This window comes from Pteropus vampyrus, unplaced genomic scaffold (genome assembly GCF_000151845.1).
Source record: "Pteropus vampyrus isolate Shadow unplaced genomic scaffold, Pvam_2.0 Scaffold29, whole genome shotgun sequence".
Lineage (NCBI taxonomy): Eukaryota > Metazoa > Chordata > Mammalia > Chiroptera > Pteropodidae > Pteropus > Pteropus vampyrus.
This window is the reverse complement of record NW_011888810.1, coordinates 2238686-2254102: the sequence shown is the minus strand read 5'-3', so window position 1 is coordinate 2254102 and position 15417 is coordinate 2238686. Positions and strand designations below refer to the sequence as shown.

At 42.3% G+C, this 15417-nt stretch overlaps 1 protein-coding gene across 1 annotated transcript in view; it reads right to left on the bottom strand.

Annotated features, from left to right (window-relative positions):
- PKD1L2 (polycystin 1 like 2) overlaps window positions 1–14703 on the bottom strand; it is an 85043-nt gene extending 70340 nt beyond the window's left edge. Inside the window, exons 1-5 of the mRNA XM_011356680.2 lie at window positions 13090–14703; window positions 10800–10964; window positions 8361–8546; window positions 6569–6679; window positions 3947–4094 (exon numbers count right to left, since the gene is read on the bottom strand). Of these exons, the coding sequence (XP_011354982.1) occupies window positions 3947–4094; window positions 6569–6679; window positions 8361–8546; window positions 10800–10964; window positions 13090–13390 (911 nt within the window). The 5' untranslated portion in view covers window positions 13391–14703. The remainder of the gene's footprint in view (window positions 1–3946; window positions 4095–6568; window positions 6680–8360; window positions 8547–10799; window positions 10965–13089) is intronic.
- Between the last annotated feature and the right edge of the window lie 714 nt (window positions 14704–15417).

The window sequence follows — 15417 nt, the reverse complement described above, 5'->3', positions numbered from 1 at the left end:
TGAGGTGAGAGCCCTTTCCAGGTGGGTTGTTGTAAGGTTTAAATGAGACTATGGCTGAGTAAGTGTCTGGCATGCAGTCGACTCAAATATTGAAGCTCTTTGTATACTAGGATGACATTTATGCCCTTAGCCTATTAAAATAAAAGTAGTGTGTACTTTTATGTAATATTAGTATAATAGTAACTCCCATTTTTTAGAATCAACTCTGCACCAGTTATTATCTTCTTCGTAGTCTCATTTACTCCTAAAAATCACTGAATATTAGTCATACAACACTAATAATCACAGATCATGTAACTCTGTGGCCTAAAGATTCTTGTATATCCTCTGTAGTAGATTTTGTGGGGTGTCACCCAGATTCCACCCTTTAAGACTGAGGCCTGCATCCCCGCAGCTTCCTGGTGTGATAGAAGCTGAGGGCTCACAGCTGAATCCATCTCCAGGAATTCCCCTTAGCCAAAGGGAGTCATCTCTCCCAAGGTGCATCCCCTCCCCAGGGATGTCGTGCATCCAGTGGCTGCTCAATGCCAGGGTACAAATAGTTTGCCCTCTTGACTCAAGACAAGTTCCCCTCCAGAGCTTTCTGTAGGATCCACGAGGGCTGTGCTGCTATTGTATCCCAGTCCAGCTTCTCCCCGTGCCCCATCCAAGTACAGCCAGGAAACCTGCACCCCAAATCAGAGCCTGTTTCCTGGTACTTAACCTGCATACTCTCCTAAAAACAATCTCTTTAAGCTGACTGGTATCACGGCTCTTTGTCACCAGACACCTTTTGAGTGTTTCAGCACCATCTTTTATCTTTCCCACACACCCCTGAACTCCCGGTGTAGCGAGGTGTTTGCAGTTATCTGGGGATGCCATGTTTCTCCATATGCATGACTTCTCTTTCTCTACATCCTCTGCTCCTGCCTCATATTTCTGGTCCCCCATGAAGGACTTCAGCTCTATCTATAATCCTTTCTGACCATCGTCTTTCACAGAGTTCTTTATTCTGCTCCTGTGTACATCTAGGTCATTCTAGGGCTTACACTGTCTTGTGAATGATGGATTTCCAGGGAAGTCCCCCTCCAGACTCAGCTGTGTGTGGAGGTGACTGAATACTGACTGAAGAATAACAGCAATTCCCTGATCTGTCTGTAGGTGGCGCTGACTTACCTAATGCTGGACTTAAGGCAAATTGTTCCATAAGGCATATATTACAATTTCAGAAATGTAGACAGTTTTCCACAACAGAGAAACAAAACAGCCTGCCATGCAAATGTACACAAGTCATGGGGAGTGCAAGGCAATAAAAAGCTTCTAAAGGAGAAATCTTTTGGCTTTTATTATGCTGTTTCTGTTGGAGGTTGTATTTTCATCAGCTCGTTATTTGTCTACAATGGAGACAGAGTGTCCGATTTAGGTGTTAGCCTAACCAGGAGTTAAGCAGAAGTAGGAGTTTCTACAAACACATAAAAGAAAAGCACAGTGACGTCCACACAAAGTATGTGACTTCTGTATACTTAAAATTCATGCCATTTTTCATATTGTAAATCGAGTACTGAAGCTGCTAATGCTGATTAGAAAGCATCAAAAAGATACCTCCCAATGTTAATAAAAATTATAGAAGAAGATAGGTGGGTAGTTTAAAGGTCTAACAAGTCTTTAAAGGGGGAGGAAATTGAATTATTCGAGTGGGGTGATTGTGGAGGGTGTCACCACCTCTTTTGAAAGAGAAAAAAGTGCCAGTTGCTTTCATTTAGAGCTAATGCCCAAGGGATTGAAAATGTAATGCATTGCTTATTGTTGTTTCTCTCGGATTATGAAAAAAATTAATCGCAAAGAATTTCAGAGAGTAATAGGACAAACACCCTTGGACTCACCATCCAGAGTTGACAAGTAATTTGCATTTTGTCCCATTTGCTCCAGTTTTTAACTACAGTTTGTTTATTACTGGAAAGTCTTTGTGTAACTGAAAGTCTTAGCAGGGCTACATACAATTTTGACTTATGCCGAATTAAAGCTCTATAAAATTTGAGGGTTAAATATTGTGTAATTTAGCATTTGTTGTTTTATTGATGAAATGGTTGCAAATGAGAAGAAACCTGCAGAACAATGCCATAGGTATTTGTATCACTTAAACATTTCCCTTAGCCATAGGTATTTGTATTACTTAAACATTTTTGCCAAAAGCATCTTCACATGTCATTTTTCATTTTACTCCAATCAAGGTAGCCATCAATGTAAATGTGACAAGGAAGGAAACAGAAACTCAAGACCAGGGTTTGTCTCAGAGTCCCATGTCATGTTCGCAGCAGCTGGGATTAACACCCCAGCCTCTGGATATCATTCTGTTTGGCACAAAGCCCAAAACCTCAGAGGACTGCTTAATTTCAGAACTGCACTCACTAGGGCAGATTTGGGCTGTGGACAGGACTGGTCCCTGTTTGCCTCACCACATCCAGGATTTTTGGGAATGCTGGGCACCCACAGGGCTAGATTCAGTACCTCTAACTCCTACAGGGTAAAACCAGAGATGTTTTGGAGTTAGGAGAGGGCCTTATGGGCCTCTGTGATTTCCCTGGGGATCCATATTGAACAGGAACCCCTGAACCTAAAGGATTATCTGAAACAGTCTGGGCACCCCTGCTGCTGGGGCACCCAGCAGGGCAGAATGCAGCTTACCCAAGGCCCAGGTAGGACTTTGAAATGTTATGGATTGGATTCAGCTGCTGTCAGGTTGGGACGGTAACTGTTCCCTCAGGCCCTGATGCTGTGTGCTATATAATCCACTAGGGGCCTAACACCCTGAGCTTTGTTCAATGCCAGACAGTCCTGGCTTGCATCGCTGCGCTGCCACTCACTAGCTATGTGGCTTGGGCAACACTACCTGCACTTTTGTAAAAACAAGATAATTATCTAGCCCAGCACCATCCAATAGAAAAAGTATGAGCCACATGTATAATTTTAAATTTTCTAATAGCCCCATTGAAAAAATAAACATGAAATTAATTTTAATAATTTATTTAACCCAATATATCCAAAATACTATTATTTCAATGTGAAATATAAGAAAATATTAGTAAGGTATTTTACATTCTTTTTTGGGGGGGTGGGGGACTAAGTCTTCAAAATGTATTTTACATGTACAGCATATCTCAGTCAAGCACAGCCACATTTCAAGTGGTCAGTAGCTCATGTGATGAGAGGCTATTAGACAGCACAGCTCTGGCTCATAGGGTTGTCGTGAGGATTAAGTGAGATATGTGAAAGCTGCTTGGCTGGACTATTATTAATATTGCTACTATTACTTTTATTATTCTTACCAACAAAAAAATTGTTCCCACACCCAGTCGAGCAGCTTCTTCACTCCATTTCCGACTCCTCGGACAATGACCCAGAAGAAATTCTACACAGAGCCAAGTTGAAAGGACCCAGGTCTCCATGACTGTTCATGTGGCCTCCATAATGGGAAATCTGTGAGTACCAACTCCTCCCATTCCTGTATGTTGCCTCTTTGTACTGTGGCTCTGCCATTCCTTCTATCAATAGGTAGAGTCTATTTCTCCACCTGTTGAATATAGGCTTGGGCCATGAAACTTGCTTTGTCCAAATTAGAAATTGTGACATAAATACAGATTTGAAGTATGCTTGCATGTTGGGCCTTGCTCTCACTCCCTGCTAGCAACCCTTCTGCCACCACACAAGTAAGTTGAGATTAGCCTGTTGGGTGATGAGCAGCACGTTCTCCTAGCTAACATTCTGCTGACCACAGGACATGTGAGTAAGGCTTTCCTAGACCATCCAGCCCTAACTGAGCCAGCCAGGATATGAAAAGCCACCTAGCTGATCCAAAGAACCATAGAAATAATAAATATTATTGTAAGCCACAAAGTTTTGAGATGCTTTGTTATTCAACAAAAATTGACTGATACAGCCTGACTTAAGACTCAGAGATTCCTCTTACCTCAGAGGGTAGTAGGGATCGAAAGTGTGGCCATCTCCCGTACTAATTATACAGGACAGGTTTCCAATATAGGGAGAGAGGAGCCAAGTCAGGGAGATGGTGACATTGTCAAAGGTGAAACTCTCATTGGAGACTGTCAGCTGCAGGCCTGCAGATGAAAACACAAAAGGCTGTGTGCCACTGCAAAGCAAAATTGAATGTTTCTGTTTAAAAATGACTACTGTGCACCTGTCCTTCATCTTTAGATGGGGCTTTTAAAGTTTTTTTTAAATTAAATTTTTACTTTTTAAAGGTTTTTTGAATTTTATTTTTTTGTTGTTCATACATAATACATAACCAGGATACAGAATTTGAAGTCTTTACAAGGGTATACAGTGAAAAGAAAGCTCCCCTCCCCACTGCCACACCTCAGCTCCCTAGAGGCAACCACTGTTATTGGTATCCTGGGTCAATTTCCAGAGATATCTACACATTCACAAGCACATACGTACTTTGTTATTTATACAAGTAGCGCATACTATATTCATTATTTGGTACCTTCCGCTTTTTTCACTCAGTGTATCTTGGAGATTGTTCTATATAAATTTACTTAGAGCTGCCTTGCTCTTTTTAATAGCTGCACAGTGTACCATAATTTATATAACCAAGATTCTATTGATTGTCCAAATGTATTTTATATTTAAAAAGACAAAAGGCACCTTTAAGAAAATATACTTGGCTAAAGTGGCCGATGAACCATTGTAAGTCATTTAGTGCACATTAAATTTTATAAAACCTTGAGCTTCAAAAGTTGACATGGGGCGAGGGGTAGAATTTGCTGGGCCTTCACAAAGCCCTGGGGTAATTTCTGCAGCATAATCTTTCAGTTTCTGAGCACAAATGAGAAGAGAAAAGGTATAAGAAGGTGAATGAAATCGAAAAGGACTTTCTCCAGCTAGTCAGAAAGCCATTGAGGTCCTGATTCACAGCTATCTAAGAAGAGTCAGGATGAAGCTACGCCCTTCTGGGTATAGTGGTGGCGGGTAGGGGAAGGCTGCTAGATAAAGTCCCTCCTTTCACGAATCAGAAACTGGTTGTGATCAGTACACGGTGATTCACAAGGGGACAGGATATTTGAAATCAAAGAAATATTTGGTCTATGTGATTGCCAGACCCAACTTACCTCCTGCCCTAAGCTACACATTTGTACAGTGACAGCAATACTGGGACTGGCAGATCTCCAAAGGGCACTGTTTGTCCATTAGCAAAATCAGCAAATGAGAAGCGCTGCCAAAACATGTGGCCTCCTCTTCCCAGAAAATAGAATTGAGACACCTTACTCACTCTTTTTACACCCAAACATGTCCAGCAAACTAATGTCACTGGTAAAACTTGTCTTCTCTGCCACCCTCCCCTTCTGTACTCTTTCTTCTGTGTGGTCCTCCCTTCTCCTACACCCACAGACCCTGCTCTGCTGGACGGCCCCTGGGCACCCCAACATTCCCTGACTCATCTTTTCCCTTCAGAACTTCTTGCACCATTTTGCACACTCTCAGTAGAAGTTGCTGTTCGGACCGATTAATTTGTTAGACAACGGCATAATGTAGTTTCATAGTCGTTGGGGAAATTGGTGCTCTCATACACTGTTAGTAGCAATATAAATCAAAACAGCAACTTATGAAGGGTAATTTGGCAATATCTATTAATATTTAAAATGCACATACCCTGTGACCCAGCATTTCCACTACTAAGGATCTCTTTTCTAAAAAGGATCCCAGGCACATGTCAAGAAACAGATATGAGAATGCACAACAGAGCATAGCAGAGTGATATGTAACAACGAAAAATGGGAAGCAACCTAAATGTCCATCAGTAGAGGAACTGGCAATACATTTTGGTATTACTTATGATGTGATATGTGTAATCATTAAAAGAATAAGATAGTGACTTGGAGAGACATTCGGAATATATTATCAAGTGAAAAAAAATTAGTTGTAGGCCAATGTATTTTACAGGTTGATTTTTTTATAAAAATATACATATATAGATTCATACACAGCTATGTTTATGAAAACATTTTTAAAAGCAGGGAAGAATTTATTCTAAATGGTTGATAGCGGCTTTCTGTAGGACTCTAATTGTAGAATTGAAGGGGGAGATTTTTCCTTCTTGATTTATAAAACTTTTATAAATTGTGGTAATATGGGTTATTTTTATGGCTTTCAAGATTTGTATTTTTAAAAAGTCCCTGTGTGTTCTAAAATGGCACCCTATGCGAAGCATGGTGGGTGAGTGGGTAAAGGCATGTGGGAGAGATCTTTTGACTCCTTTCAATCAAGTAACCTTGGTTTTGTCTATTGCGTTTATTGAGTCACCCCACAAAATTTAGTTTGAAAGGTCTTGGAAGTAAAAAAAAAAATATTTTTAACTCTGGCTTGACAGCTTGCTTCTACAACAAGACCCTCAAACACTTTACTTCCAGGCTAAGCCAGGTGGGGAGGTCACGCCACAGGACAGCAGTTTTGGGTAGGGAATTCGCACATAGCGGATCAGCCTCCATGGTGGCTGCTTCCTCTGCTCCAGGTAAGGCTGGACCTGGCGTGGAAACAAAAAGGGAATTCCCACAGTTGGGTGGAGACTCACCTTCCCGACACTGGTACTGCACCCACAGGTAGCTGCCTTGGGTAGGGCACAGGTCTCCAAAGAAGGTTGCATTCGCTGCCACCTGGCATGCCTGCAGCCCCTGACACTGGCCTGGGAAGCACCCGCATCCCAGCAGAAAGCAAGAATGGTGCAAAGGACATAAAGAGATAAGTTAGACAGAGATGAATATTTTGCATTCATTCATTCATTCACCCACCATACCCCCAAACAACATCTGTTGGTGTCTACTGAAGACCAGGCACTGTGCTACGTACAGCGAGAGAAGATTTCTGCCCTCAAGTAACTCGGGGTTCAGCACAGAGGTTCTCAAATTTTAGAATACACCAGAATTTTCTGAAGGGTTTGTGAAGACACATATTTCCAGACCTCATTCACTGAGATTCTGATTCAGTGAATGTGGAGGGAAGTTTTAGAATTTGCTTTTCTAATAAGCTCCCAATGATGTCGTTGCTGCTGGTCCAGGGACTTCATTCTGAGAACCACTGGCCCAGTGGCATCTATTTAAATGGCCTAAAGTTGAAACCTACACCCTACGAACTGGCAAAGAGAGGATAAGATTAGGAAGCTTGTAGCTACAGGGATACCAGGTGCCCACAGGACAGAGAGGCCAGGCAAGAAACTTCAGGGTCACCCCAATACCTCTCTCTCCTGCTTATGTATGTGAATTAAATGCCTACAGAGAAGCCTGGGAGAAGGATAGGCAGGAGGATAGGCTTGTAGCAGACCACCTGCTTTCACGGGGCCCTGCAGGCCCAATAGCAGTCATGGCAGCAGAGAGGAGAGGGCTCCCTGTGTCCTGGACAACAGAGGTTTCTGAGACTTTTGTGCCCTCAAGAGGGTTCAGAGAGCCCCTGTAATCCCTTAAATTGAATCATTGCCATGGAGCAAATGGAACTCAGAGGCAGATTTAATCTGATTTAGAAAAACAAGGTCCTAGAGAAACTCTCCCATGGGAACAACAGATGCCACCAGGAATGTTTATCCAGCATTACTCACAGTAGCAAGGATTAAGACACAACCCATACAGCTCTCAACAGAGGAAGAGACATATTGTAGTATAGTCATACAATAGATGAAACAGATAAACTAGCACATGTATCAAGATGGATAGTATGCCTCAGAAACATAATGTTGAGGGGGGAAAAAAAAAAGATGAAGGAAAAGAGAAAAAAATGTACATTGTGGAATGACATATACAAGATGATATATGCAATGCAATACTATGTAATGCTTGGGTTGCACACATAGTAGGCAGGCGCCAATAAGAAGCCACACATGTGATTAATAAACACTGAATTCACAACAGGAGCAGAACAGGGAGGGCTTGACAGGAATGTTGGCTGTGTATCTAGTATTGTATTTGTCTCTTTAATGAGGGAATCTTAAGCAAATATGGCATAGTGTTAAGATTTAACAAAGTTGAGTAGTGGGTCTATGAGAGCTCACTGAAATATTTTTTATTCTTGTCTGCATGTTTCAAGTATTTCAAAATTTTTTAAAAATTAAAAAAAGAGAAAGTGATGTTTCTTGTACCCAGGTTGTGTGAAGAGCAAAATGCCCACTGTCAGGGTTGATCTACTGAAGGGGTGAGCTACAGCTCCCTCGCTTCCCTGCTTGGTGCTGTGGGCAGGGACCGGCCAGTTTTCCCATTGTTGGAGGTTCAAGGTCAGATATGAATATTGTTCGAACCTTCCAGACCCCTTTGCTGGGCACAGGACATCAGGTACTGCCCTGAGCTCACAGCAAGAGCTGTGGAGCCCTCGAGTCCTACCTGCCACTTCATCCTTGACGCTGACCCAGCTGCATTCCTCTTCCAGGTCTGAGGGGTGCCCAGCATCCTGGATGCAATAATGGGGAGTCTGGCGCCCATAGAAGGCATCCTGGATCTGGATGACCTCCCCAGAGCCACAGTGCATGATGGCATTGAGGCCCTCGCAGGCCAAACTCTGGCCAACACCTGTGCAAAGGTAAGGTAACAATTTAGGAGGGCTGACAATCATAGATAGGCAAGTGCTTGGTTGATGGGAAGTAGGAAAGGTCTCAGGGGGCAGGACTATGAGATACAAGGACACATTGGAAGCTGACTCAGCAGGGGTGAAAGTATTGCTCTGGAGCCAGACTGCCTGGGGTCAGATCCAGCCTAGCTACATGCTGGTTGTGTGACCCTCTGCAAATTACTTAGCTTCTCTGTGCCTCCTCTGTATAGGAGGAATTTAATACCACACCCCATAGGGTCACTAGGAAGATTAAATGAGTTGGTACATGCAGAATAAGGGCTATATAAGTGGCAACTATTATTCCACCGATTTTGAGTCCCTTCCTTGAGCCTTATCTGAAAACACTGCCTGACGTACAACAGATGTTAAACTAGCATTTGTTGAATGAATGAGTGATTTTGATGAGTCTTCATATTAGTCCTATGAGTTGAGCAGTTCTCCCCATTAGGAACATCAGGCTCCGCGGATCACAGTGCTGAGACCCCACTGTAGCCTGGTTCCTAGCATGTGGTCCACACTCAGTAAACATTTGTTGAAAAAGAATGACCTGGTTAAGGTGTGCACAGCCAGAAAGTGCTGATTTCAAACTGCATGGTGGGAATGATGCAAAGTAGGGGTTGGGACCAAAATCTGTGTTCATTTCCTATGGCTGCTATAACAAATTACTACAAACTTAGTGGCTTAAAACAGTACAAATTTATCATATTGTAGTTATGAAGGTTAGAAGTCCAAAAATAGGTCTTACTGAGCTAATATCAAGGTGTGGGTAGGGCTAGCTCCTTCTGGAGCCTCTAGTGGAGAATCTGTCCCCTAGCCTTTTCCAACTTCTAGAGGCTGCCCACATCCCTTGGATTGTGGCCCCTTCTTCCAACTTCAAAGCCAACAGCATAGCATCTTCTAGTCTCTCTCTTTCTGACCATAGGCAGACTAGGTCCAAGTCCCATCTCTGTCACTTCCCAGCTGTGTGGCCTTGGGCAAGGAACTTACCCTTTCTGAGCCTTACTTTTCTTGATAGTGGGCCTACAATAGAATAGTGGAGTGACTTTTATTATGTTGAATAAATGTACTTGGAGTGCCAAGCTCAGTGCTGGAATTCCTGCTTGATACGTTAGCTGTTCATAGTGTGACCCTGGTGTGGCTCTAAGACCCAGGGGGCTGACAGAGTCTGAGAGACAGACTTGAAGTTGGGATGCAGGAAGGAGCAGGGACTTAAGGGGGCTGTGACAAAAAGAGAGAGATGTTACATAACACACAGATCCCCACAGCTTCCATGTTTTCAGAAACAGCCACATAGGGGAAGTTAAGCCTATGTGCGCCTATTTAAAGCTGAGTAGAGGGTGGATAGAGCAGGGGCCCCTCTAAGTGTCCAAACCCAGAATGGGGCCTGGGAGCCAGGAGCTTAGAGCCAGGAAGGGGGCTGGGCCCAGGAAGCCCAGAAGCTTCTGTCAAGCCTGGCTTGAGGGTCAAGGGACCAGGGGGAGGCCCAGATCTAAGATTAGGCCCCAGTGCCAGTCCCCACATGGCAGGCAGGACCTGGTGTGGGACCACGGACCACTCCTGCAGGGACTTTTACACAATCCCTAGGGAGTGGTGCCCAGGGCCTACGCAGGAGGTCAGGCATGGGCAGCAGCTGGAAAGGGCACAAGAGCAAAGCGGTGAGATTTGGAGGTGGAGTGTAGGGGTGGGGTGCTCAGATCCAGGCTGGCTGGGGAACAGAAGTCAAAGGTGAGGGAGAGCAGCCTGCTGGGACAGCATCTCCCTTCATGTGAGGACTGGAAGAGGAGTATAAATAGGGCTGAGCATTTCCCCGTAGATCCAGGTATGTGAGGAGGAAAGACCAAGAGAGACCAGCAAAACTAGTAAGTGGACAGGGAGAGCAAGGATGTGTGCTGGAGAGACAGAGTGAGACACAAAGAGACATAGCATCACATAGACAGAGACGGGTGAGCATTTAGAGAGAAAGAGAGAGACAGATATAGAGATAGAGACAGAAACACAGAGAGACAGAAAGAGAAACAGAGCATCACTCAGAGACAGATAGGCATTTAGAGGGACAGAGAGACACACACAGAGAGAAACAGAGAGACACTGAAATAGAAGCAAAGAGACACAGGGATAGACAGAGAGACATGGAGACAAAGAAACAAGGACAGAGAGACAGAGAGAAAGAGACAGGTCAAAGGAAGTAGACCCCACAACAGAGGCCAGCTCACCAAACTCGCAGATGAAGGCAAATGGCTGCGTGCAGTTGTCCGAGGCAGCCCACCTGGAGGAAGAGTCCCTTCCAATGTAACCGCAGGTGTTGGGAGCAGGAACGGCCTGCCCTCCATGCCAGTGACTGTAGTTCACATTCGAGGTGTCCAGCCAGATCCCCAGCCCTGGGATGGGAACACAGCCACCAGGACTTGGAAATATTCTTTTGATCCCTTTTTACATACAGGGCTTGCCTAGCTCAGCTCCTTGTGTGAAGTAAACACTCAATCAATGCTGACAGACTGAAGGCCTCAATTTCCCATGCCAGCAACGGGCATTTCTAGCTGTTATCTTCTAACACTTAAACAGGAGAACTCAGCCCAAACACCAGATGCCGAATTGAAGAGCCCACAAGGTGGTTGGATTAAATAAATGACACTTCAGCTCTATCTAACTATGATCTAAAAAACAGCACAAAAGTGTGCCACGGGTTGTTAAAAGGCATTCCACATGTAGGAGGGCCCTTGTCAAGTATATCTGGGCAGTTCTGAGTTAAATGGAAGCAGTTTTTGTTATTTCAGGACCCTTCAGAGCTTTCAATACACTGATGTGACTCTTGAAGAAGTGTTATGTGTGTGTGGGTATGTGTACACTACAGAGCATTTCAAGGACACTAACGATCTAGAAAACACTAGATATAAAATAAAATATTTATTGTGAAGACTCAAAAATGTGTTCATTAAAAAACACCTATAGAAAAGAATCCATACAAATGGTTAAAAAAATTCAGAGTAAAAAAGGTATAAAATGAAAACATCTTCCCTCTCCCAACCAACCTATGGACTACTCCCACTATTGTTGTTTCTTGTGAGTTATTCCGGGCTGAGTTTTATTCATCTATCAGCATCCACGAGTGCCTGAAGTATATTTACACAAATGCTATTGTATTGCACACAGCATTCTATCTTTTGCTTCCTAAATAACATTACATATTGGAGGTTGTTACACATAAGGCTACTTAAATTGTTTTCTGTAACATTCATGCAGTATCCCTTGAAGATTTTATTTTTTATTTTTTAATTTATTCTATTTTTCAATTACAGTTGACATTCAATGAAGATTTTAAATAGATACAACTCCTTTAACTACACATGAATGAACAGTCAATATACAAATACCCACCACAATTGCTGCATCTAGAAAGCAAGAAACCATTCAAGAGTTATTGCCTGAAGATGTATAGTAGAATTTACATCCCTTGGCTGTGAGTTTCCCAAAATGAGCTCCCCTGACTGCTTCTTTATGTAGGCATTTCCATCCACTCTGGTATATTTCTCTAGATACTTAGCTCAAACCACGTTACTCGTTTCTAAAACTCAGTAGTTTCTACAGGGCAATATGACTTGGCAGGACACTGGCTTGAGACCTCACTTCCCTTCACTAGTAGTGTCATCATGAGCAGAGTGTTTCCTCTTTCTAGACTTCATTTTCTTCACCCGTAAAATAAGAGTAGCAATGCCTACCTCATGGGGCCGGTGTCAGGATTAAATACCAATGTTTATTTGTCCAGTTTTTGATATGTATGGGCACTGAGACAACAAAAATGGCCAGAATATGATTCCTTTCCTTGAAGAGCTCATTGTCTAGGGGTGGGGGAAGATATCTAAATTACTAAAGCCATGTCAAATGGGCACTTGGAGAGGTGAGGACAAGGTCCTACACGTGTACAGAGAAGGACTCGCCCGGCTGTGCCAGGGCTAGGGGAAGGAGTCCTCACAGAGTAAAGGTTAAGTGAGAGTTTCCAGGAGGACCATTAAAATCAGATGATATGATGTGGACGGAGTCACAATATAAGCACTTATCTGCTTCAGTTTCATAACAAGGTGGTGGGGGGAAGACATGTGAAATTGCTTTGAAAATAACTTAGTAATTATTCCTTGAAACTCAGTTCTCTCGCCTGTAAAATAGGGACAATAATAATTAACTCATTAGTTATCATAGGATTAAATGTGATAATGGACATGAAGCACTCAGGATAGTGCTGGGCACTATTCTACCATGAACCAAAGATGTCATAGCTAGTATTATTATTAGGCCCATGCAAAGAAATGCACATTTCTAGAGCATCAGTTATGTTCCGGATTTTGTGCAAAGTACTGTGCATAAATTATTTTATTTGATGCACAAAGAGGAGAGTATCTTACACGAGTATTGGGATATATTAATATGTTCTATGGAGCTCTGGGTAAGAAGCAATGGTCAGAATTGCAGCCACAAACTCCTGTAAAACATAGTTATCACAGCACCTACCTTCTGTGGTTCCATTCTGAGCAGAGTTCCCTGTGAGTCCAATCCACCATTCCCTGTCCTGGGAGATGTGTTTCTGTAGAAACCACTGGGTGCCTTCATCATGAATAAAGACCAAATGGCCACCTCGCCTCTCACACCAGTTCTGGGCACCATAGAAGGAGCGGCCAAGAGGCACAAATTCATAGCAAGAGTCTCTGAAAGCCACTTGGCTCTTAGAGCAAAAGCTGCCCTCCTCTGGCCTAGCAGTAGTGGCCATAAACCTCAGAGAGAGTCCCAGGAGTACCAAGCTTGCTGCGCTCATCCTTGAACCACTAGTGGAGAGTCTGGATGGAGCTAGCTCTCACTCCTTAATATTGCCTTGACAACCAGCTGCCATCCATCTTTCCTTCTCTCTTTGCATCAAATAATAGTGACTACCTCTTGTTTAAGAAACAAAGGCTCAGGATGAATGTGTCTGCGGTTTTGCTTCCCCCAGCTCTTTGTTTAATGCCAGTTCCAAATCCAATTAATTTGCAAAATGGTCTTCTAGAGAAAGATAAAGCTGCTATATCATCTGTCTGCTTGTCATTAGGTCAACTGTTAGCTTCCGATAAAAATACCTTGCTGTTGGTTTTGTCATTACCCTTGAAGGCCAAATGCTTCATTAGAAGCTATCAGCATGTGGGAATTATGTGATAAAAGAAAAATGGTAGGGAAGTTAGAGTTATGGGATTGTAAAAAACAAGGTTGCACTCATATCCAATCTTATTGTCTAGAATGGCCACTGTGCCCAAATGATAATCACATTCTCCCCAGCATGGCTTAAATCTTAATGGAGATTTTTTTCCCTTCTCTGATTCATCACATTACCACTCATGCTTGTTAGAGAATAAAGGTTTCCTGTAAAATTTATTTGATGTCATCATGAAAATAAGCTCTTAGCACTTTAAACCTTCCCATCCTCGTCTGATGTCTAAACCCTCCAACGGCTGTCCATGGTCTATGGATCAAGTTTAAACTTCTTAGCTTTATAAACAAGGCTGTATATGAACTGATCCCTGATAATTATTTCCAAACACACCTCCCAAAATGTGGGAAACCAGGCTTTCTCACCCATTGCCAATGGAAGTGTAAATTTGTACAACCTCTATTGTGGGCAATGTGACAATATTAAAATTTTAAAAGCACAAGTGTTGTAATGTAGCAATTCCATTTCTAGGAATTTCACCTACAGATAAATTCATACATATGTGAAATGTCATAGTAATGTCATATTCATTGTAGAATTTCTTAAGAAGGAAAAATTGGAAACAGCCTAAATGTCCATTGATGGGAAACTGGTTAACAAAATGTAGTACATCCGATATACACACTAAAAAACGAACCAATTCTTTGTATTTAGAAGGATCTCTAAGAGTTTTGCTAATATGAAAAGAAAATTATGAGACTTTGTTGATAGTCTAATGCCATTTACATAAATACATATGACTATTTATTTGTATGTATATAATATATCCCATAAAGGACATACAAGAGACTTGCAATAGTGATTGCCTGGGTGGAGGGACTAGGTGAGTGGGAGACCGAAGAGGGAGCAGACTTTTGTTTCATTGACCACTTTTTTTAACTTTCTATTTTGTGCCATGTGAATGTATTATCGGTTCAAAAAATAAATAAATTCTTTTAAAAAAACCTTATGGGTCCGTCATCTCTCCCATAAGCTCTAAGTCACAGCTCTTCCTAACTATCATACTTAATTGCTGGTGACCTTTCTTCACAGCTCTGTGTGCTCCTGTGTTGTCCCTTCTTCCAGGAACTGCTTTCTCCCTAGTCCTTCCCTGATCACCTTCAAAATTCAGCTCAAATCTCATTTCCTTTGTGAACTTTGTAGAACTTGCCTCATATATACTTCTCTTCTCTGAATTTTATTTCATTTTTAAATAAATCTTTACTAAGATATAATTCATATGCCATACAATTCACTCATTTAAAATATACAAATTAATGTATTACAAGTATCTTCACAGTATTGTACGACCATTATGACAATCAATTTTAGAACATTTTCATCATTAGCATTCACATCTCATTTTCTCCTCCCCCCCAGCTCCTGACAACCACTAATCTGCTTTCTGTCTCTATAGATTTGTCTATTCTGGATATTTCATGTAAATAGAATCATGCATATGATGATGGCTTTATTGTGACTGGCTTCTTTCACTTTAGCATAGTGTCTTCAAGATTAATCCATCTTGTAGCATGTATCAGTGATTCATTCCTTGTCATTTGAGGGGGCGCTCAATGCAAGTTTATAGAGTAATAGTCGAATAAATGGTTTTCTAGAACTAA